This window comes from Rhipicephalus microplus, chromosome 3, assembly GCF_043290135.1.
Source record: "Rhipicephalus microplus isolate Deutch F79 chromosome 3, USDA_Rmic, whole genome shotgun sequence".
Classification (NCBI taxonomy): Eukaryota; Metazoa; Arthropoda; class Arachnida; order Ixodida; family Ixodidae; genus Rhipicephalus; species Rhipicephalus microplus.
In genome coordinates this window covers 284,775,494-284,797,484 of record NC_134702.1, presented here as the reverse complement: position 1 = coordinate 284,797,484, position 21,991 = coordinate 284,775,494, and the positions used below count along the sequence as shown (strand labels likewise).

The 21,991-nt window shown below is 48.6% G+C and overlaps 1 protein-coding gene across 3 annotated transcripts in view; it reads right to left on the bottom strand.

Moving 5' to 3' along the window:
• Positions 1–21,991, bottom strand: part of LOC119167698 (uncharacterized) — a 211,353-nt gene that overhangs the window by 36,976 nt on the left and 152,386 nt on the right. For all 3 annotated transcript variants that reach the window (XM_037419239.2, XM_037419224.2, XM_037419232.2), the window contains exon 5: positions 19,923–20,037. In XM_037419239.2, the coding sequence (XP_037275136.1) occupies positions 19,923–20,037 (115 nt within the window). The remainder of the gene's footprint in view (positions 1–19,922; positions 20,038–21,991) is intronic.

Sequence of the window (21,991 nt, the reverse complement as noted above, 5' to 3'; positions counted from 1 at the left end):
TGGCCTTCGTCTTTCGCGCCTTGTCTGGTAGAAGCCCGTACTCCGGTGGTAGCCCTTGCTGTCGGCGGCTTGTTCGCTGCTCCTGGTTGGTGTCGGTGTCTTCTCCGCGACGTGGGCTGGGTTCACGGCTTGACGGGGGCGTCCGGTACATGAACGAAGCAGCACCTCCACCAGATGTCACGGGGTCGTGACGTGGCTGAAGACAGGAGACTTCGTGTTAGGATTTAACTGTTTATTTGGGCGAACCTGTGCCCGGTAAACTGAAAGTCCAATTACAGCAGCAGTCTCGCACAGATAGCAGTCTCGGACTGATAGCGGCGAACGGAGCGTCGGCCTTCGATCAACAACTGACAAGCGGCGAAGCGCGTCGGCATTTATACTCTTGCCGTCGAATGTTCTAGCGTTATCGCTGGCGGTGGCGCAGCTTCCAGAACAATCTGTACCGTTCGCACAGTGGGCGTGATCTTATCGAAATGATCTACTACAGTCCGGAACCTTCTAGAAAACTGCAGGCGCGGTTTGCGCTGAGAATCGTGCGGTGTTTTCGGACGATAACAAAAACTTGGGAAATGGAACGTGGCATTATCATACCTTCCACCCGCGGGTAAAATCATGCAAGCTGGGGTGACGAGCATTACTCAAGCAGAAGGTCCTTTTAATTTACCTGAGCTGCTTGAACTAGTTCACGTGGTGTTACATTCGACCATTTCTTTTGGTCGTGCAAGGTGGCGCCCTCTGAACTGAGCCATTCATTTAAAGCAAGTGCAGGAATTGTGCACGGCCAGTTCAGACAAAACCTTGCACTGAGCTTGGAGGTAGTGAAGCTCGAGCACAGTCGCGCTTTTGCAGCCATGACAGCAGACAAATTATGCGTATCTGCAAGCGGCATCCTCACTTAAGATTGATACCAATACTGAATGAAGACGTGAACGGCATTGTAATAAAAGTTAGGTGCCTCCCTCTGCTTGTTGATATCTACCTGTCAGCCATCTATGCATCTTATAGTATTTTTAGTTCTCTTGCCATCACTTTTGTTAGGAATTGAACCACCTTTGCTGCGTTCCTGCTTCGGCATGTTTGGTCAAGAAATTACTTCTGCACTAATGCTGTTGAGAAAATACAACATTCACTCAACACAAATATGTACAGTTGACACGGCAATGTCGAAGCTGCCAGACAAGAATTTTTTTAGCCCTGACTATTGGTAGCGCCTTCGTGCCACGTTCGAAAAAAATTAAAGTACTGACTTGTGACTTCGCGATACCTTGAGATTCTGTTGCGTGGTAACCTAGTCAGCTTGAGCGTAACAACTGCAACGAGATTATCGAACTCGTCGTCTAATACACTATTGGAGCCCATTAGTTCTACAAAACATTGCATTCAAGTAGAACTTGTTGTTGAGCTAGTTGGTGCATGTTATATGAAAGGAATAAAGCACAAATGAGACAAACACAAAAAGAAGGCATTAGTCCATGTCTCTTCTTGTGTTCATCTCGGTTGCACCTTAATTAATCCTTTCATGAAACTTTGCATGATGATTGCAGATGGTGCGGTGGAATCCATGGCTGTTTTGAACGAAATTGGCAAGCGTTGTGTCGCTAGTTTGGGTTTCAATGTGTAGTATAGCATCATTGGATGTGCTGTTGAAGTCTTGTATATACAGTCGACTCCTGTTAATACGAAGTTCACAGGAACCGCAAAAAACTTCGAATTAAACGAACTTCGAATTAAGCAAAAAGCACTAAAAACGGCACTTTTGTTAGTTTAAAAGCGCGACAGTTTTGAGGAAAAATAGTCTGTCATCTTCTTCTGCTTGCCGAATCTGGCTGCGGCTAGCAAGTTTTGTAAGGAATACACGTGTCGAAGTGCTTCTTCGGCGTTGTGTTCTCCAACAAAAAACTGCTGCGCAAGAGCAAGACCCGCAGCTACATCGGCAGCCCTCGGTGATGGCTCATTTCCGATGTCGTCGTCATCATCGTCATTTTCAGGAATGCAGTCATGGCGCCGAACCATCTGCACGATTTCGCTGTCCGTTAGTGGACCGCATGTTTCGACGTTGCAGCCCACAGCGACATACTCGTCAAAACGAACGTCACCGAGAGCGGCGCGAAAGCTGCCGTCGTCGAACTCATTTGTTTGCACTTCCACTGGCGCACAAGGAGAAGCACCCCCCAAGTTTTCCATGAAACCACAGGCCCGGAAACAGTTGGCGATGGTTTCTTCTTTCACGCGGGTCCAAGCTCGCGCTAGCATGTTGATGGCTCTAAGCAAACTCACCTCGTATTGCGACGAGTTGTCCATGCACAAAAGCATGCGCTCGACGAGATGCTGCCTATACAATACCTTCATATTTTTTATTATGCCTTGGTCCATGGGCTGCAACACGGACGTCGTGTTTGCAGGCAGGTACACAAGACGGATGGCACTCAAGGAAGGTACGTTCATGTGGGCACTACATTGGTCCACAAGGAACAACACCTTACGGCTTGATTGCGCGAACTTGCGGTCGAGTTTGGTTATCCAGTCCTTAAATATATCGGATGCCATCCACACCTTTATGTTCGAGGCATAATCCACAGGAAGCGTCTTCACGCCTCTAAAGCACCTAGGCTTGGCAGCCTTCCCGATCACAAGCAGGCGACACCGTTCTGTGCCAGTCATGTTCGCCGCGACTAGCACTGACACTCTCTCTTTGCTTCTTTTGCCTCCAGAACAGTCGTCGTCTTTAAATGTCGGGGTCTTGTCCGGTAGCAGCCGATAAAAAAGCGCAGTCTCGTCTGCATTAAAACTGTCTGCCGGCTGGTATTCTTCGAGGTACTCGCGAAGCTTGCCCGCTTTCCATGTCAGGCACGTTTCCTCATCGACTGACGCCTTCTCCCCACACACACGCTTTTAAAAATCAAGTCGTGGCGATGTTTGAAACGCGTAAGCTACCCATCCGAAGCAGCGAAGTCGTTGATGCCCAACATTTCAGCAAGCGATGACGCTTTTGCCGTGACGACTTCACCACTGAGAGGAAGTTTGTTGTTTCGTGCCTCTCTGATCCAAATCAGCAGTGCTTCCTCCAACTCGGGGTAGGCGTCGTTGCGCATCCGCTTTCGCGATGTCTTGAATTTTTCACTTTCAAACGCATCCAATATTGAGCGCTTATTCTTTATGAAAGTCGACAGCGTGTTAGGCTTAATGCCGTACTTTCTTGCAATGTCTTGTTTGGCGGTGCCTCCCTGGTCAACTTCCTTCAAGACTTCGACTTTCGTCGCTAGGTCTAGCGTTCGGTAAGGGCCACGAGTTGCCATTATCAAACGTACGTCACCACCACAACACTCAAAATCAGAAGCGCGGAAACACGTGTGGAATCAACCCAGCGCGCGGGTGACGCGGTGACACACTCGAGTCTCGACAAAAGTCAACTAAAGAGTCAGTCGATGCTGCCGATGCGATACGCCAGCGTTAAAAAGATTGTTGCTTCAAGATCTGTGGCGCTGCGGACAGTAGTGATGGCTGAGCGCAGCAGTGACCTTCAGAGGTTGGTAACACTGGCGGCCAACCACCTGAAGAGTCTGGGCCTTCACTTCAATGCCAAAAAATCAGCCATATTGCAGCTTTCAGGCGTGGAGACCATTGATGTGCAGCTTCCCGATGGAGGAAGCATTCCGGTATCAAACCAGTACCGGTATGTCGGTGTCAACCTTTGCACCTCCACAGATATCTATGACAAGCAAGAGGAGCACGTTTGACAGGCTTCTGTGAGGGCCGCCAATGTGCTGCGACGGCGGAGTCTGTGGGGGTGCAACCGGTTTGTACTGGTGCGCGAACTGTGGAAGGCAGTACATGTGCCAGTGCTGACATTCGCCAACGCCGTCATCTGCCTGTCTGCAGCAACACGCCAGTGGTTGGAAAGAGGTCAACGTGAGGTCGGGCGACTTGCGCTGGCGTGTCATGGACGTGTGGCTGTCGAAGCTATACAAGGCGACCTCGAATGGTCAAGTTACGAGGCACGCGAGGCAAGGAGCAAGGCGGCCTACGAAGGACGTCTTCGCCTCATGAACGACCAGCGGTGGGCCCGTCGTGTATTTAGATACACAGCTATCAAGGGCATGAACACACCACGGCGCAGGCGTCTCCACAATCTGTGCCGCAAGTACTCCCTTTTTACTGACCCTGTCCAGGAGGACAGTGAGAGGAAATGGGCAGTAGGAGTACGGAATAGAGTGCAGGAAGCTGAGACGTCGATGTGGCAGGCGGCTATGGAGATGAAACCCAGCCTGGCTTTATACAGAGCTCACAAGACCACCATCTCCGCCGAACGATTATACGACAATAATGTCGGCAGTGCGCTTCTGTTTGAGGCCCGTGCTGGAGCACTCCGTACCCAGGTGGTGGTGGAAACATATTTATTTATTTAATTACATGAAATTTTCTGTGGAGAAGCTCCGAGTAGTCGGACATGCTTGGCTTGCGGTGGGGGGGCCCTTAGTCCAGGGCTCCGCTTGCAGCAGCCGCTCTGCGGGCCCGGTTGATCAGACTCAATTGATCTTCCAGGTTCTCGCTGGCCAGCAGCTCCTCCCATCGCTCAGCTGTTGGATTTTGTACTGGTTGTAAGGCTGTAATGGCCTGACACTCCCACGTGACGTGGTACAGAGTGGCTTTAGCTGAACACCATGGGCAGAGAGGAGAGTATGCTGAGGGGTGCATTTTACTCAGGATGTGCAAATTCGGAAACGTGCCGGTTTGAATTTGCCTCCAGCTGACCAATTCCTCTTTATTTAGTGTTCGGTGTGGTAGCGAATAAGCTTTCCTAAGTCCTCTGTAATGGTTTAGGATGGCCAAATAGTCGCAAGGGACCGGAACGAGTTCCTCAGGGGCGGAGTTGGAAGGTGCTCGGCTCGCATACCCTCGAGCTACCCCATCTGCTGCCTGATTCCCCTCCAGTCCCATGTGGCCCGGAGTCCATATAATCCGATGCCAAATTCTGAGTGGATGTGTAATGGAATGCTCGCCAGTGTCTGTAACGCTCATGATGACGCTGAGAGCGGGTTGGCTGATGCGCCCCTGTAGGTAGTTGCGGCAAGCTGCTTGAGAGTCCGTGAGAACTGTCAGCGACCTTCGTTGTCTGTAGCTGAGGGCGAGAGCGAGCGCGATGGCAGTTTCTTCAGCATCGGTGATGTTGCGGCACCGCACGGAAGCGCTGGTACGTTCTGTGAGTGTGTGGTCCACGACTGTGGCTACAGCCTTATTGTTTGCATGGTCGTAGTTGGCGGCGTCAACATAGTACGTAGTGTTTATATGTGCATAAGTTCGCTCGAGGGCTTCCACTCTGGCTTCTCTCCGGCCCTGATGTAGTCGGGGATCCATATTGCGGGGGATGGGAGCGACCTTATAAGTGGCACGAAGTTGGTCCGGAATGGGCTTGCGACGAGCTGCGTCGTGAAACTGGCTGATGTAGCCGAGGCGTAGGAGCAGGTCACGGCCTGTAGGTGTTTGCTTGAGCCGTTGCAGTTGTGTGGCGAGTTGCGCTTCACAAAGTTCTTCAAAGGTGTTGTGTAGGCCCAATGCGAGGAGCTTGCTAGAAAGAGTACCCGGTGGTAGCTTGAGTGCCGCTTTGTAGGCCTTGCGGAGCATTGCGTCTACTTGGCCCTGTTCGCTCTTGGTGAGGCGTTGGTAGGGCAAACTGTATGTCACCCTACTGACCACGAGGCTACGTATGAGTTTCAGGGTGTCCTCCTCGCGCATGCCATGGCGACGAGTGGCTACCCGAGATATCATTCGGGCCACTTGTAGTGTAGTGGTGCGGAGAAGGGAAAGTGTGTGATTCACATGGCGGTTCGACTGTACCCACATGCCTAATATTCGAATGGTGGATTTCTCTGGGATTTGTTTGCCAGCAAGGACAACCTGGAGGCGGGAGCCTTGGTTGTTCTGCGTCGATGGTGGGAGCTTGCGTCGATAAATTCGTAGAAGCTCAGATTTTTCTGTTGCACAGGCCAGGCCTCGTGCCTGCGCGTATTGTTCGACGCATGTGGCTGCCTGCTGCAGGTTATATTCTTTTTCTCCAAGGGACCCCCGCGTGGCCCAGACGGTGATATCGTCCGCATACATTGCGTGATGGATGCCATCGATGCGGTGGAGTTCATGTGCCAGGCCAACCATAGCTACATTAAAGAGTAGCGGGGAAATCACTGAGCCCTGCGGGGTGCCCTTGTTCGGAACCTTGATAACATCTGATCGGATGGAGCCGAGACCGACTGTGGCAGTGCGGTCCGACAAGAAGGCGTGAACATAACTGTAGACGCGCTGCCCACTACAAAGGGCCTCGAGGCCCTCAAGTATGGCCTGGTGGCTAACGTTATCAAATGCGCCCTTAAAGTCTAAAGTCAAGATAATGTTTTCTCCTTGCTGGGGGGCGTTATCAATGACTTCTTTTAATTGTAGCAGTACATCTTGCGTTGAAAGATGTGCCCGGAACCCGTACATTGAGTGCGGGAAAAGGTCATTGTCTTCGAGGTAATCTTGCACGCGATTAGTGATGACGCGCTCGAAGAGTTTACCAAGGCAGGAAGTGAGGGATATTGGTTGGAGGTTTTCGATCTGAAGTTTTTTGACCGGCTTCGGTATCATTATGACCTCCGCGTGCTTCCATTCAGGAGGAAGCGTGCCACGTTGCCAATGATCATTGAAAAACGCCGTGATTTCTTGTACGGCGCTGTCGTTGAGGTTCCTAATAAGGGAGTACGTGATTCCGTCTGCCCCAGCAGCTGTGTTGCGATTGCTGCTGCGAATGGCTGCGTAAACTTCGTCCACCGTTATTGATCGGTCGAGAGTGTCATTGGCACGTCCACGATACGCAGCTTGAGATGCGGGTGGGTAGAAATCGCCAAAGCATTTTCGCCGGACTTGATCCAGCAGCTCATCGTCAGTACCCTCAAAGGCGTGTATGAGGCGCATGACTGACTTATTCGTCTCATTTTTTGTGCGAGTGGGGTCCATCAAAGCGCGCAAAACGTGCCACGTGCGGGCCGTGCCCAATGAGCCTCGAAGAGAGTCGCTAAACTGGGCCCAATTGAGTCGCGCCAGTTCTGTAGCGTACTGCTCTGCCTGAGTGGTGAGTGTGGCGATCCTTAGCTTGAGGCGTCGGTTATGTATTTGCGTCCTCCATCTGCGGATGAGGCTCCTTCGGGCTTCCCACAGATGTAGCAGATGGCCGTCCACTTCCGGCAGTGCAGGTGTTCTGTTAATGGTGGTGGTCCAACGCTCTCAAATTTCTTTAAGTTGGGTGCACCAGTCGGTGAGGCTTGTGAGGCTGTCGAGTGAATATTCGCTCTCACGACGAAAGGCGTCCCAGTTTGTGATGCGTGCTTCTCCAATAGACCGACGCGCTGCGCTCTCTGTAACTTTTGTGCGGAGAATGAAGTGGTCGCTGCCCAAGGATTCCTGCAGGTTGTCCCAGTTATAGTTTGCACGGCCACGGGCGAAGGTGAGATTGGGGCAAGTGTCCCTGCACACACTGTTGCCGATCCGGGTAGGGAACGCGGGATCCGTAAGCAGTTCAAGCTGAAATTTTTCAGTGGCAGCCGCAAGCTGTTTGCCTTTGACATCCGAACGGTTGTAACCCCAGCTTCGTCGAGAGCGTTGAAGTCGCCGAGCAGTAAGAGTTCTTTTCCCTGGGCCAATCGGCAAGCACCTTGGACGAGGGCATGGAAATCAGTGTTTTTTTGCTTTGGGGCGCTATATACGTTGACAATAATGATACTTCGCTTTTCTCCTTTCTTTTTTTGCCTGAGAACTAGCTCCACAATCACATGTTCTATGTTGGTGTCTGGGATATTGTCTAAGCCAACTGCGGTTAGCGCTTTGTCAATCAGGATGGCCGCTTTGCCTTTGTTTGACTATTATAGGACTCATAACCTGAAAATATGGGTGGCGTTCCAGGCTCCTGAAGCGCTATGACATCTGGCCGAGCAAGGTGTGTGTTAATGTACTGTTGGAGGAGGCTCCGCTTTCTGCGGAAGCCGCGGCAGTTCCATTGCCAGACTTCTAAATGTTCGCCAATGAGTGGGGCTGTGCTGCCCATGGTTAATTCGTTGAGTGGAAAGGCGTGGGTATCGGAATCTCGGCTTGCGACGCCGATGTAGGAGTGAGGGTGAGGGCGCTGGGTGTCAATGCGGGGGTAGCGAGGATTTCGGATGCATGTGATTCCAATCCTAGTCTATGGTAACCTTGATCTGTCGTGGCGTGCGAGCTACGAGTGGCCCTCTTCCTGCGTATGTTTTCACCTGTTTCAGCAATTTGCGCCTCGAAGCGTGTCTCGAGAGAGTCGAGGCGTTCTCCGAACTGCGTGAATACGGCACTGAATTGTTGCGATAGCTGCTGCGCGAGCGTTGAGAGCATTTCGCGTAACTCTTCGCGTGTGACTGTGGTGCCCGACGCAGCAGGAATTGATAGCGCCGTTTTAGGGGTCTTCTGTCTCTTGGGGGAGGTTGGGGGTTTTTTTTCGGGGGAGTCGGGCGGCGATCCAAGACGTGCCATTAGGGCATGAAGTTGAGAACTGTCCTTTGCTTGACGTGCCCTGACGGCCGCCAGCTCCTGTTTGAGTTTTATGTTTTCCGCGAGAAGGTGTTCGTATGCGGTGGACAGGGTATTGAGTGGAGCGATGGGAGGATCTACATTTGCTGACCAGCTCACCTTATTGTCGGCACCGGCTGATGGAGTGGGATTGGGCTTCTCATTGTGCTTGCTGGAGGCGTGCTGGGACTGTTGACAGGTGGGTTGCTGCTGCTGCTGCTGCCCCTTGGTCATCTGGTTCTTCGGATGTTGTCGCTGCTGTGGTTGCTGCTGTTGGCCAGGTTCCACAGAAGGGAGGGGCGGGAAGGACTGTGACCTCGAGCGTGAGCGGGAGTGGCTGCATGAGGTCTCGTTTTCCTTGCTGAACCACCTACGTTTGGGAGTGGGTGGGTCACGATGGGGGTTGCGACCCCTGGCTGGCGCTGCTGGTTGAGGAGGTGGCCGTGGGCGCGGGGCCTTCAATCTCTGAGAGCACTCTTTCGCGCCCGTTAAGTGGGCATCTCCTCACAAGTGACATTTGGGAGCACAGGGGTGACCGTCAACGGGGTTGAGGATACCACACTGCCGACACACGGGAGTGTTTGGCGTGGGGCATACGTCTGAGCGGTGCCCCGGTTGTAAGCAGACTTGGCAGGCTTGTCGCGTCGGCTTGTACGGATGGCAGGCCACCTCCCCACCGTAATACAGTACATATCGGGGCAGAAGGGAGCCTTCAAAAGTGATCACGGCAGATTTGGTAGCACCAAGCATTCGTGCACTGTGCACTGTCACTCCCTGCGTACACACGCGGAGGTTGGCGGTGAGTTCTTCCGGAGTTGTGCCAGGGTCTATCCCATGAATAACTCCCCGCAAGGTGCCCTCAGGAGCCGCCACATAGGTATTGAATTCGTAGGTCTCCCTCTCAAGCGTGAGGGTGGTGATCCGACGAAGAATTTCGGCCGTCTCAACATGTGGCGTGCTGGCAATGATGATGTTCGACCCGGGGCGAGTACGTATAATGAAATGATCACCAGTACAATGTTGTCGTGAATTGCCCGCCAGTGCTACGGCTCGAGAGATTTGATGCATAGTGAAGTTCCGAATGGCCAGGCCCTTTTTTGGGCGCATGATGATCTTTATGTCCGTGCGTGGAAGCGGCGGCAGCTTTCGTCGTAGCTGGCGCGGCTTCGTTACGGGTGGTGGTGTTCGCGCCGGTGCGACGCCGGCCGCGTCTGCCTGCGCAGCAGGAGCGCTCGCACCCGCAGCTGCCCCGGCGTTGACGTGGCTGGGCGGAGTGCTTGCAGGACCGGCCGGCTGCATCAATTCCGCTCGAGCTTTGTCGAATTTTTTCTGGCGTTGACGCTGGCGACGGGAAATCGCCAGTTTCCAGTTGGCGTCGGTGTCGCTCGCCGGTCCCAGCGATGCAGACGATGTAGGATGGTGCACGGCAACTTCATCTTCGCTTGCCGAGGTGAGCTCGTCGAGGTCGAGAGATTCCGTGTTAACATGGGTGTCGTTGGGGCTGAATGCAGGTTGAACGCATCCGGTAGTAGTCACGTCAGCAGTTGGCGTAGTGCTAGCGTCCATATTGTTGTGGAAGGGGTCCCGCCGTTAGGCCTAGTCACCCGTACTCGCACAGGCGAGCTGGGTCGACGCTTAAGCCCAGCGGCCCAGCGCTCACATGGGTTCTTCTGAAGGCGATAGAGCAAAATGGAGATGCTCTACTGCCTCAAGAAGGGTGTGCGGTTCCCAGGACAGTTAAAACTTGATGATCCGACACAGTGCCGGCGACGATATCGAAGTAATCCGGTCAACGAGAGCACACGTTCGGCGGAGCGCATGCGACGCGCGTCCGCTCGCTCCGGCGTCCCCTCCGTACCCAGGTGTATCGCCGTCACTTCGACCCGTCGTTGGCCGATGGCACTGTGCAGTGCAGGACATGTGAGAAAGACGAGGAGAATATTGAACACCTGGTGCTTCACTGCGAATGCCTGTGTCCCCGTCAGACAGATGGCGCCACACTACCGGAGGCACTCGGCTTTGTGAAAGACTGTGGCGCACCGGGAGGCTACAGCCGCGATACTAACGTGCACCCCCTGGCAGCGACAGCAATAACCAAAGCAAGGCTTCTACAGTGGTGGTCAAGGAGACAGTGAACAATTGTGATGTTCATGGACCTGGTGTAATTTTTCTTTCCTTTTTTTTTTTCTCGTTCCGGTCAGGACACTAAAAGGTGCCCCCCGGTATAAAGAGGAAGACCACAGAGATCATCATCATCATCATCATGGCAAAGACACCAGCGCGGTCCGGCAGATGTTTTGGCATATGAAAAGTTCCCCATTTTACTGTAAAATTACGGTCACGACGAGACTGTCGATTGAAAAAACTTCTAATTAACCAATATTATGGGTTTTTAACTTCGAATTATCGAGCATTTTTTTTTATACGATTGCATGCAAAACTAATGGGACCATTTGCTCATTTATAATTAACCGAAACTTCCAATTAAGCGACTTCGAATTACCGGGAGTCGACTGTATATGGGTGTTCTAAATAAACATCATTCTTTGTGTTGTGTTATGAAAATAAAGTATGTCTGCTCTCTTCTTTGTGGCCCCAGGCCGCGACACCACATTGCCGAGAAGTTTTAATGAAGGGGTTACTTCGCCTGAAGCCACCCTTCCGAACATGAGCTTCTCTGGTCTCGCCTCACCGCCACCGTTTTTGCCCGCGCACGGCTACCCACCAGATCTGTGGCCGCAATGATTGTGCATGTTCGAAACCTTTCTTTTGGCCTCTGGGCCATCTGACTTTACGCCCGAACTATAGAAAGTCCTCCTGCTACTTAGTCTGAGAATTGAAGGTCAGCGTATTTTCTTGCCTGCATCTAAGCCTATGAGCGTTGGCACACATACCTTTAGGGACGGCGACTCACACTTCGTACAAACCACCAAGTCTATCGTCTCAAGGCTCAGGAAGATGTCTTCTTTGCATTGCCCGCTGGTCAAAACATCTTATGCACTATAATTATATGGTGGAGTAACACAAAGGCTCAGAAAATTAGCTTGCAAATGCCCTGTCCCATCTTCTAGTGCCTTTTTCAGAGGAAGATGCCTCGGTCAACGAAAAGGTGGTGTCTCCTGACGAGAACCGGCGCATTCAGCATGGTATGGCCAATGGCAAGGTGGTGTCTTCCGTTGCCCCACTCTGCCTCACCATAGAGCACTTCCAGCAGTTCCTGTGTGAAGATATTACCTTGGAACATGTAATGGCTTACGTCTCATCATTTTGGCTACTCCACATGTTTGTCTTGGGTAAACTACAGCCATTTCTTGCTGTGTGTGAGCATGGAGAACGCCTGCTAGTCTCTCCATCCCTTACAAATTATTTCCACTGCACACTAAGCACACCTTGGGATAGTTCACCCCAAGGCAACTGTGAGAGCAATTTTTGTGGCTTGGAATGAACAGGCAAGTGGAGCTTGCTATCCACAATTGCGTAGTTTGCCAGAATGAAGACAAGAGTGCCAAGACTGTAGTAGTTATTCTGCACGCTGTCCAACTTCCAGAGCAGCCATGGTAGAAGGCCTCCATCGATATCGATGATTGATATGTGGGGTTTAACGTCCCAAGACCACCATATAATTATGAGAGATGCCGTAGTGGAGGGCTCCTAAAATTTTGACCCCCTGAGGTTCTTTAACGTGCTCTCCATCGATATCGTTGGTCCCATGGAAAGAGCGCCACATGATTGCCGGTTCGTCATCACCCTCGTAGACTACTTCTCTAAGTGGCCGAAAATACAGTTTTGCAGCGAGGTGTCCATGCACACAGTGACAAGCTTTCTGCTGTGAGTTTTTTTTCAAGAGGGCTACCCTGACGAAGTTGTGTGTGACAATGGCCCTCTGTTTTGCTCTGGAGAATTCAACCAGTTCCTGAAGGATCCCAACATTCACCTCTGTCCCCTTTAGTTGTACTACCCCAAGGCAAATAAACATGCAGAACGCTTCAACCGTTTGTTGAAAAAACTTCATACAGACAGCTTTGCTGGAACATTGGCAATTCCACCCAGTGGTCATGGATTACCTTGGCATCTACCAGAGCACACCGCACACGACAACGGGGGTCGCTTCAACTCTGTTGCTGCATAGGAGGCTGCCAAGAACACATCTGAACATCGTTGGATACCCGTCCTCTACTTTCTTCAAAGACCCAGTCACAGAGCTCAGTTTGTTGCGTCCATAGGAAAAGCAAAAGCAAGACAGCAGCAAGAAGCAAACAGATCTTCGTCGAGCTGCAAAGGCAACGAACATCACTATTGGAGCCTTCTTTCGGGTGAGCGAACCCTCTGTCACCTTCAAGGGAGACCTTTCGTTTGGCAGTCCCTGTAAATTGGTCGAACAACAGGGGCTTTCCTCTTTCCGTCTCGGTGATGGAAAGACATGGAATGCATCTAAGCTTGCCAAAGTACCTTCTGATTCCAATACGCTGCATTCACAGGAGACCTGGAATGTGCCAGAGGCTGCACACCTGTGTTTACATCACTTGGAAATCCGGAGCCACCAGCTGCTCCTAGAGTGGCAGCTGCAGTTATGCCTGTTCCTGCGACCACCGATGCGGCTCGCAATGCCGACATGCCTGAACCTCAAATAGGTGCACCTTTTCCGGCTGGGGTGGCCAACCAGGCTGCTACAGACCCGGGCCTCCCTGAACCACAACCGTGCCCGCCACGTGTTCAACCAGCAAGATCAAGACGTCCTACAAAACGTTACAACGACTGTATGCGATAAACAGTGGGTTTTCTCTTGCGCAGTTTGTTACCTTTTCTTCATTAGTGGTTAGTGTTGTAAATTAAGTGTTCTTTGAAGTTGTCTCAACTGTTCCTTTTCACACTAACAGCGTACCAACACCAAAGGTTTAAAGGGGGAATATGCTGTGTCGCTAGTTCCGGTTTCAATGTGTATTCTACCAACATTGGATAAGTTGTTGTTGTCTTGTATATATCATCATCATCATCATAATCACCATCAGCCTGACTACGTCCACTGCAGGACAAAGGCCTTTCCCATGATCCGCCAGTTAACCCATTCCTGTGCTTGCTGCTGCCAATTTATACCCACAAACTTCTTAATCTCATCTGCCCACCTAACCTTCTGTCTCCCCCTAACCCACTTACCTTCTCTGACCTTAATGACCAGCGGTTATCCTGTCTACGTGCTACATGCCCGGCCCATGTCCATTTCCTCTTCTTGATTTTAGCTATGATATCCTTAACCCCCACTTGTTCCCTAATCCACTCTGCTCTCTTCTTGTCTCTTAAGGTTACACCTACCATTTTTCTTTCCATTGCTCACTGCGTCATCCTCAATTTCAGCTGAACCCTCTTTGTAAGTCTCCAGGTTTATGCTTCATAGCTAAGTACCGGCAAGATACAGCTGTTATATATACCTTCCTGTTCAGGGATAGTGGCAATCTACCTGTCATAATTTGAGAGTGCTCGCCAAATGTACTCCACCCCATTCTTATTCTTCTAGTTACTTTGATCTCGTGGTCTGGCTCTGCGGTTATAACCTGCCCTAAGTAGACATAGTCTTTTACAACTTGAAGTGCACTACTACCTATCTCGAAGCGCTGCTCATTTCCGAGGTTGTTATACATTACTTTCGTTTTCTGCAGATTAATTTTAAGACCCACCTTTCTGCTCTCCTTGTCTAACTCCGTAATCATGAGTTGCAATTCGTCCCCTGAGTTACTCAGCAATGCAATGTCATCAGCGAAGCGCAGGTTACTAAGGTACTCTCCATTAACTCTTATCCCTAACTGTTCCCATTCTAGGCTTCTGAAAACCTCCTGTAAGCACGCGGTAAATAGCATTGGGGAGATTGTGTCCCCCTGCCTTACACTCTTCTTGATTGGTATTCTGTTGCTTTATTTATGAAGCACCGTGGTAGCAGTTGATCCCCAGTAGATTCTTCAAAGATGTTTATATATACTAACTCGTCGACGCCCTGATTCCGCAGTGTCTGCATGACGGCTGATATTTCTACTGAATCAAACGCCTTCTTGTAATCTATGAAGGCTATGTACAGTGGTTGGTTATATTCTGAGCATTTATCTATTACCTGATTGATAGTATGAATGTGGTCGATGATTGAGTAGCCTGTTCGAAATCCTGCTTGTTCCTTTGGCTGATTGAATTCTCATGTTTTCTTTACTCTGTTAGCAATTACCTTTGTAAACAGCTTGTATACTACAGAGAGCAAGCTGATCGGCCTGTAATTCTTCAAGTCCTTGTCATCTCCTTTCTTATGTATTAAGATGACGTTAGCATTCTTCCAGGACTCTGGTACTCTTCCCGTCAGGAGACACCTCGTAAACAGGGTGGCTAGTTTTTCTAACACAATCTATCCTCCATCTTTCAGCAGATCTGACGTTACCTGATCTTCACCAGCAGCTTTGCCTCTTTGCATGCTTTCCAAAGCTTTTCTGACTTCTATCATTACTGGTGAGATGTCATCTGGGTTACTGCTAGTTCTTATAGTGTTAAAGTCGTGGTTGTCCCGGCTATTGTACAGATCTCTGTATAACTTCTCCGCTATTTTAATTATCCTATCCATATTGCCTTCTTTGTCCCTAAGTGCATACATCCGATTTTCACCTATCCCAAGTTTCCTCTTCACTGCTTTGACGCTTCCTCCATTCTTCAGAGCGTATTCAATTCTCTCCATGTTATACCTTCTTACATCGCATACCTTATGCCTATTAATCAACTTTGAAAGCTCTGCCAGTTCTATTTTGTCTGTTGTACTTGAGACTTTCATGATTTGACGCTTATTAATGAAATTCTTCGTTTCCTGGGAAAGCTTGCCAGTGTCCTGTCTAACTACCCTGCCTCCAAATTCCACTGCACACTCCGTAATGATACTCGTCAGATTATCACTCATTGCATCAACGCTAAGGTTGGTTTCCTCACTAAGAGCCAAGTACCTATTCTGAAGTGATACTCTGAATTCCTGTACTTTCCCTCTCAGTGCTAGCTCATTGATTGGCTTCTTGCGTATCAGTTTCTATTGTTCCTTTTTCAAGTCTAGGCTAATTCGAGACCGTACCATTCTGTGGTCACTGCATCATACCTTGCCAATAACTTCAACATCCTGCACGATGCCTGGGTGTGCACTCATTATAAAGTCTATTTCGTTCTTATTTTCGCCATTAGGCCTCCTCCATGTCCACTTGCGCTTTCCTCGTTTTCGGTAGAAGGTATTCAAAATCCGTCAATTATTGCGTTCTGCGAATTCTACTAGTAGCTCTCCTCTGGCGTTTCTTGTACCGATGCCATAATCTCCTACTGCCTGGTCTCTAGCCTGCTTCTTCCCTACCTGTGCATTAAAGTCTCCCATCAGTATAGTATACTGTGTTTTTACCTTACTCATTGCCGATTCCACGTCTTTATAGAAGCCTTCAACTGAAACGTCATTATGGCTGGATGTAGGCGCGTAAGCTTGTACCACCTTTATCTTGTATCTTTTATTCAGTTTTTTCTTGCTTTTTCTTGCTTTATGATATCACACGCACTTCAATAGAAAGCTGACAGTACGAAATTTACTAATAAACCACTCAAATATCGTTATAGACAGTCTGAACAGTCCGACAGCGTCTGGTAACATAACTGTCATTTTCACGTAGAAAGAGCAGGTGACCAATTAAAACAAACCCCATCAACACCATCTCTCTTACGGTAACGATTGCCGTTGTCGGAATCATCGACTCTGTCGAGCAGTTTATTTTTATATGGTAGATACGAAGACAGCCATCGCAGCAGTGTCTTGGTAAACAACACCACTGATACAAGTCGCATTGGCTATTCAACTAACTCGGCCCGCACGTCTGTTTTGGCAGTAGCCGCCATGCGGTAGTGTCGCGGCTGCACCTGCAGTTACAGAACCAGTGCTGCTAGAGTGCCTCGATGCTCCCTCCTCCACTCAGAGTGAAGACATCTGCGCCGTCTGCTAAGGCGGCTGCCATTATCGCTCCAGCTATATACCTGTTTCGCTATGGCGGGAAGTGGCTTACTAGCTTAAGGCGAATGATTATTGCACTGAGGAATGATACATTCAGGCATACCTGGCTGAAGAAAGTGGCACGTGAGCCCTACAGCTGGGCGAAGACGATGCAAGCACTACAATGGTGGAAAAAACAGTACAAAAGGTGGCAGCACCCTAAGTTGGGGCGTGCGGCGTCGAGGCACCCTAGTGCTGCACGTGCACAGCACCACTGGCACCGCTGCAGCACTTTTCAGAACTAGTGCAGGCAAAGCAAGCGAAATCGAGAGACCTACCGTTTAATTGACTAACCTTTGCAGTTAAAACACATACAGTCGAGCCCGACTATATCGAACCCATTTATATCTAATTATCGGGTATATAGAACAATTTATAAATGCAGTAAATTTACATTAAGAATATATCGGAAAAGTTACTGTTACATCGAACGAAAGTAGCAAGGACAACCAATATATCAAACTCCATGTGCCTCAAAAACGCCCCAGTTAGTTGGCTTTCCCTCGTGGTGGCAGGAAAAAGAGCCGGCGCCACCCTAAAAAAAGTGGTTTAGACCCGGCTGCGCACGGGCGAACACCCCCCTGCAAAAAATGATCCTAGCCTGCCCACAACGCTTACAGCCAATCAGAGACCACCAAGCTTTCTCCAAGGAGCAGATGCAGTACAAGTGAGTGCCATTTTTTTTTCTTCATGTTTGTGTGCCTGCTGCTTCCTCTTTTCGAGTCCTCATCCAGCGTGTTCCATGCTCGTGGTGTAGCCTGTTGGCGCTTTGTGAACTTTCTTGGCGCGCTGTCATCATGGCTTGTGCAAAGAGGCTGAATTTGCCGTTCGCCTCTAAAGTTGAAATCATAAATCGAGTCGAGCACGGTGAGAAGTCCAACGTCGCCGCCACATACAAGATACCAAGGAGCACCTTGAGTACTATCCTGAACAACAAGGCAGACATCAGGGCCAAGTTGGACAAGAGGCCGGGTGCCCGTGGCACTCAACGTGTGCGCACTTATGTGTATGAAAATGTTAAAGCGACTATTTACAAGTGGTTTGTGGACGTTCGGTCGCGAAAAATCCTGGTATAGAGCCCCATGATCAAGAAGAAATCCAAGAGCCTTGCTTTCTTGCTTGGTAGGAACAATTTCCAAGGCGGTTACAGCTGGCTCCAATGGTTCAAAGAACGGCCTGACATCATTGGCAAAGCAGTTACGGGTGAAAGAAAGCAGAGAAAGCAGAACGGTGAACCTGAACAGTGTAGACAAAGGGCTCGAGAAAAACTGGCGAGATATCGCAACAATATATCAAGCCCAAGATATTTCCAATGCGGATGAAACATCTCTATTTTGGCAAATGTTGCCAAACAAGACACTTGCATGTCGGGGCGAAGAGACTTGTGGCAGCAAGGCAAACAAAGCCCGTGTGTCCGTGCTGTTGGCAGCGGATTTAGACGGATCGAAAAAGCTTCGACCTCTAGTTATTGAGAAAAGCCCGGCACCGCGGTGTTCTCGAAATGCACTGTCGCTTCCAGTTCCCTAACGAGCAAACTCAAAAGCGTGAATGACTGGGGAGCTTTTTAGCAGGTGGCTATGATCGTGGAACGATGATTTGGTAGGCGAAAATCGCAAGGTGTGCCTGCTCGTAGACTATTGTTCATTGCACCACTGCAGTACAATCTTTAGCAACATCGAGCTGCGTTTTTTCCCCAGACACTACATCTGTCCTGCCGACCACAAGCCAACGCGACTGTAATGAGGAAAATGACGACCCGTTCCCTATGAAGTGATTAATGCACTTGTCCTGCGCTATATTGCATCAATATGGAAGGTTGGGACCTTAGCTGCTTCGACTCGTTGGACGATGTGAAGGCGTGCATGCTGTCGCAGGCAGCAAAGTCATTGAAACAAAAGAAAATAAAGGGTTATTTTGTTCTAAAGTAGGGCACGCAAGTAAGCCCCAATATTAATGAAGTACTTTTCGTATTGGATGTGCCTTTGCTTCATCAAATCCTATAGCAGGCCTATATCGAATTATGCCATATATCGAAGTAATAAACCATTTTTGGCGAGTTCGATATACCCAGGTTTGACTGTAGTTGCATAAAGAAGTATGCACACAAATGTCCTCTTAACAAGATTCAGGCATTTTGTTCAGGTGGTCCAAGATTCATTCATGAAACAAAATATGACATGACCGAACTACATGGAATATGGATTCAATTGTGCCTTTTGTGTAGCCCACGCCTGTTGTTAGATCGATGATAAAACTCTACTAATAGTAATTTGGCGTTGCAAGCACAAATTGCCATTTAGGCACAGCAGGACAGAATGGCGCAGCACTTCCACTCCTGCAGTGCAGACTACATTTTTAAAAACAAACCATTAGAATCTGAGGCTACTTTGCAGTGGGCACTATTTCAAAGAGCTGACCCGGAAACACCTGCTTGTTATGCCGACTCATGATGTAAACAGGGAGCACATGCCCCTTGCTCCACCTCTTCTTTACAGCCCACTCACCTAGAAAGGGGCGGCTCCCTTTATAAAGGCTTTATTCGCCTACCCCCCCACAGAGAGCATCGATGAATGCCGCCATTTATAGGGGTTCTAGGAACTGTAATTGGGGATGAGTGTGTCCATAGACAGAAGCGACAGCCCATATTGTTTGCATGCTTGCCTTGGGTGCATAAAACGTCACCAAATGTCCCCTCTTCTAGTTCAAAGTGCAGATGCTCTTTGTGAAAAACACACCAAGTTTATTATTTTGAACTTCACTGAACCTTCAATATAACATATTGTTGGTTATAGCGAAGCAAGTGACCAATAGCTTTGTCAAAAATACAGTATTACAAATACAGTATTATAGCGAAGCAAGTGACCAATAGCTTTGTCAAAAATACAGTATTACAAATATTCTTTTATAATAAATTTTCAATTAAAACAACAAAATTTTTTCGTGGCAGATGTGACTGTTATCATGCAGTTTGAGTGCAGTTTCAGATGTGACTGTTATCATGCAGTTTGAGTGCAGTTTCTGTACAAAAAGAAGGTTGTGTCTATAGATTTCAATACCCAATCCTTCCATCTGGCTGAAAATCTCTGCAGCAAAATTTTGTTCAGCAACTCTTCCAATGACCCCCGAGAAAGCAGAGACTCTAACATCATCTTGGCGAGCGCAGCCAGTACACATTTCAACTGCACCACCTCGCCAGCTGATTCCACTCACAGCAGATTGTCTACACTAAAGGTGTGGTCTTAGACTGGTGGCACGACACCTTGCAACTTCAGTGTTAAATAAAGTTGTGCCCTTAGAAAGTCGCAGCACAGTAGACGCTCACCTCATTGCACTGCTCTAGGTGGATGCACCGTAGGAGGGGCATGCGCGTAGGGAGCTCGGCCAGGCAGAAGCCGTGGATCTTGAACAGACCCAGCAGAACCAGGTTGACCAGGTTTCTGCACAAACAAGACCGCTCTCTTCCAAGGACTGCTTTTTCTCCATGCTTGGCAAGTGCACTTCATATACATGTGTTATGTGGCTAGTTTGCTGACAGTTAATTGAGCACACATGTTTTAAACTGCTCAAAGAAGACAGCACGTTTGAGCACACAGACACACACAAAGCAGAGACTTTTATCTGTGCTCATTTCTGAAGATAGAACATTTATAAGAATTGGCAAGGAGGTGAAAATAGCTGTGAAACAGGCTGTGTGAAAATGCGGCAAGACCACATGCACATTACAGTTAGTTAGTTATATTGAATTTATTGGCACAAGAGCGACTCAGGCTAAGCTGCACCAAATACTAGGTACCCAGTGATAAGCAGTATATACATTTTAGTTCGAAAGCTTATGGAGGAATCCAGTTTCTTTTAGGAAATTGATAACCTTAGACAGTGGAACAAGTGAATCATCTCTTAAAATTTGATTCAGTTGCATCGGTATGTGGTGTTTGTATAGTGCTCTGAAATGTTTTCGTCTTTATTTTTCAATGTATGGACACGTGATTAGAATATGTAAAACCGTTTATGACTGTTGACATTTTTCACATTCTGACAAATCTTCTCTTCTAAGCAAAAAGTTCTGAGTGAGGTGAGTGTGCCCAATGCGGAGTCGGCATAGGATGACCTCAATGAACCAAAAATTTCGGTATAACCTTTGTATTTGTCCTGGATTGCGTGGAATTCTCGAATTAAGTGTTGTGGTGGGGTACCGTTTTTCTTCAATCGGGTCAATGAAAAATCGCACAGTTGCGCCAGGTCAGCCCATGGCGACAAGTCTCGGTGGTTTGATGGTGACCTTCAGTGCATCATTACTAGAATCCAGATTTTTAGGTATTAAACAGCGTGTTTTAGGTGCCAAAGACAAGAAGGTAAAACACCGTTTTAGGCCTTTAAAATCATAATTATAAGCACAATAAATTTCTGCAAAAATTGAAATGTCCAAAAACAATGACAGCAGTGACTTGTATCTATGGCAAGAAGCAAAAAAATGATACTGTTTAAGATAGCAGAAAGGTACCAACGATTGAACATAGGCATGCATTTTTCACGCGATTCGCAGTATGTGGTCTTTTGTTTTATTGTTTAGCATTGTGCGTCAGTGACCACCATTCAATGAACACTCTCCTGGGTCTCTTTTGTTTAGTTGTGGCTCAAGGAGCAAATGACTAGAACACGGATACCTCAGAAGAGAGGCATGCCAGATCTGATCGCGTTGGACCAATTTCTCTCCTATCAGTGAACACCTTAAGAGGCCCCTCACTAGGTTTGAGCATTTCGAGCTGACAAATATAATGGTCCACTGGGCACCTTGGATCATTCCTGTTAAGATTTGCAAAACTACATGTCGCGTAAAAACGCTCAATTTCTAATGAATGCCACTTGCCCTTCTCGCGGGCGTGCGCCCCAAGATCTAGGGAGTGACGTACCGCATGGAATGGTCCTGTTTTTACGTCGCTCCTTTACGTTAACATTGGTGGGCTGACATTGCCTACTGTAAACTCTTCATCAGAGTTTAATTAAATGCTAGCTATATCTAGAAAAACAGACAAAAAATGTTCTGTCTCCTTATTACATCCTGCATTTTAAAACATCAGCTCATTAAGAGCATTGCACGTGACATTACTTGGCATGTACAATTTGTGTGTTCTATTGTGTAGCACGAATGAGGAGTACTTTGCTTTGGGCTAGCTGCTTCATATCATTCTGAAAGGGAAGTGCAAAGACAAAGGGAAAACAAAGACAGCACTCTTTGTCTTTGTGTCTTTCTTTTCCCTGTGTCTGTGCATTGTTCTTTCAAAATCAGTATAATGAATGAAAGCTGAGAAACATAATAAAAACACGGAAACGAAATCTCAGCTTGTTATTATTTTTATTTTTGTTTTGAATAGTCCCGAGATGCTATTCACT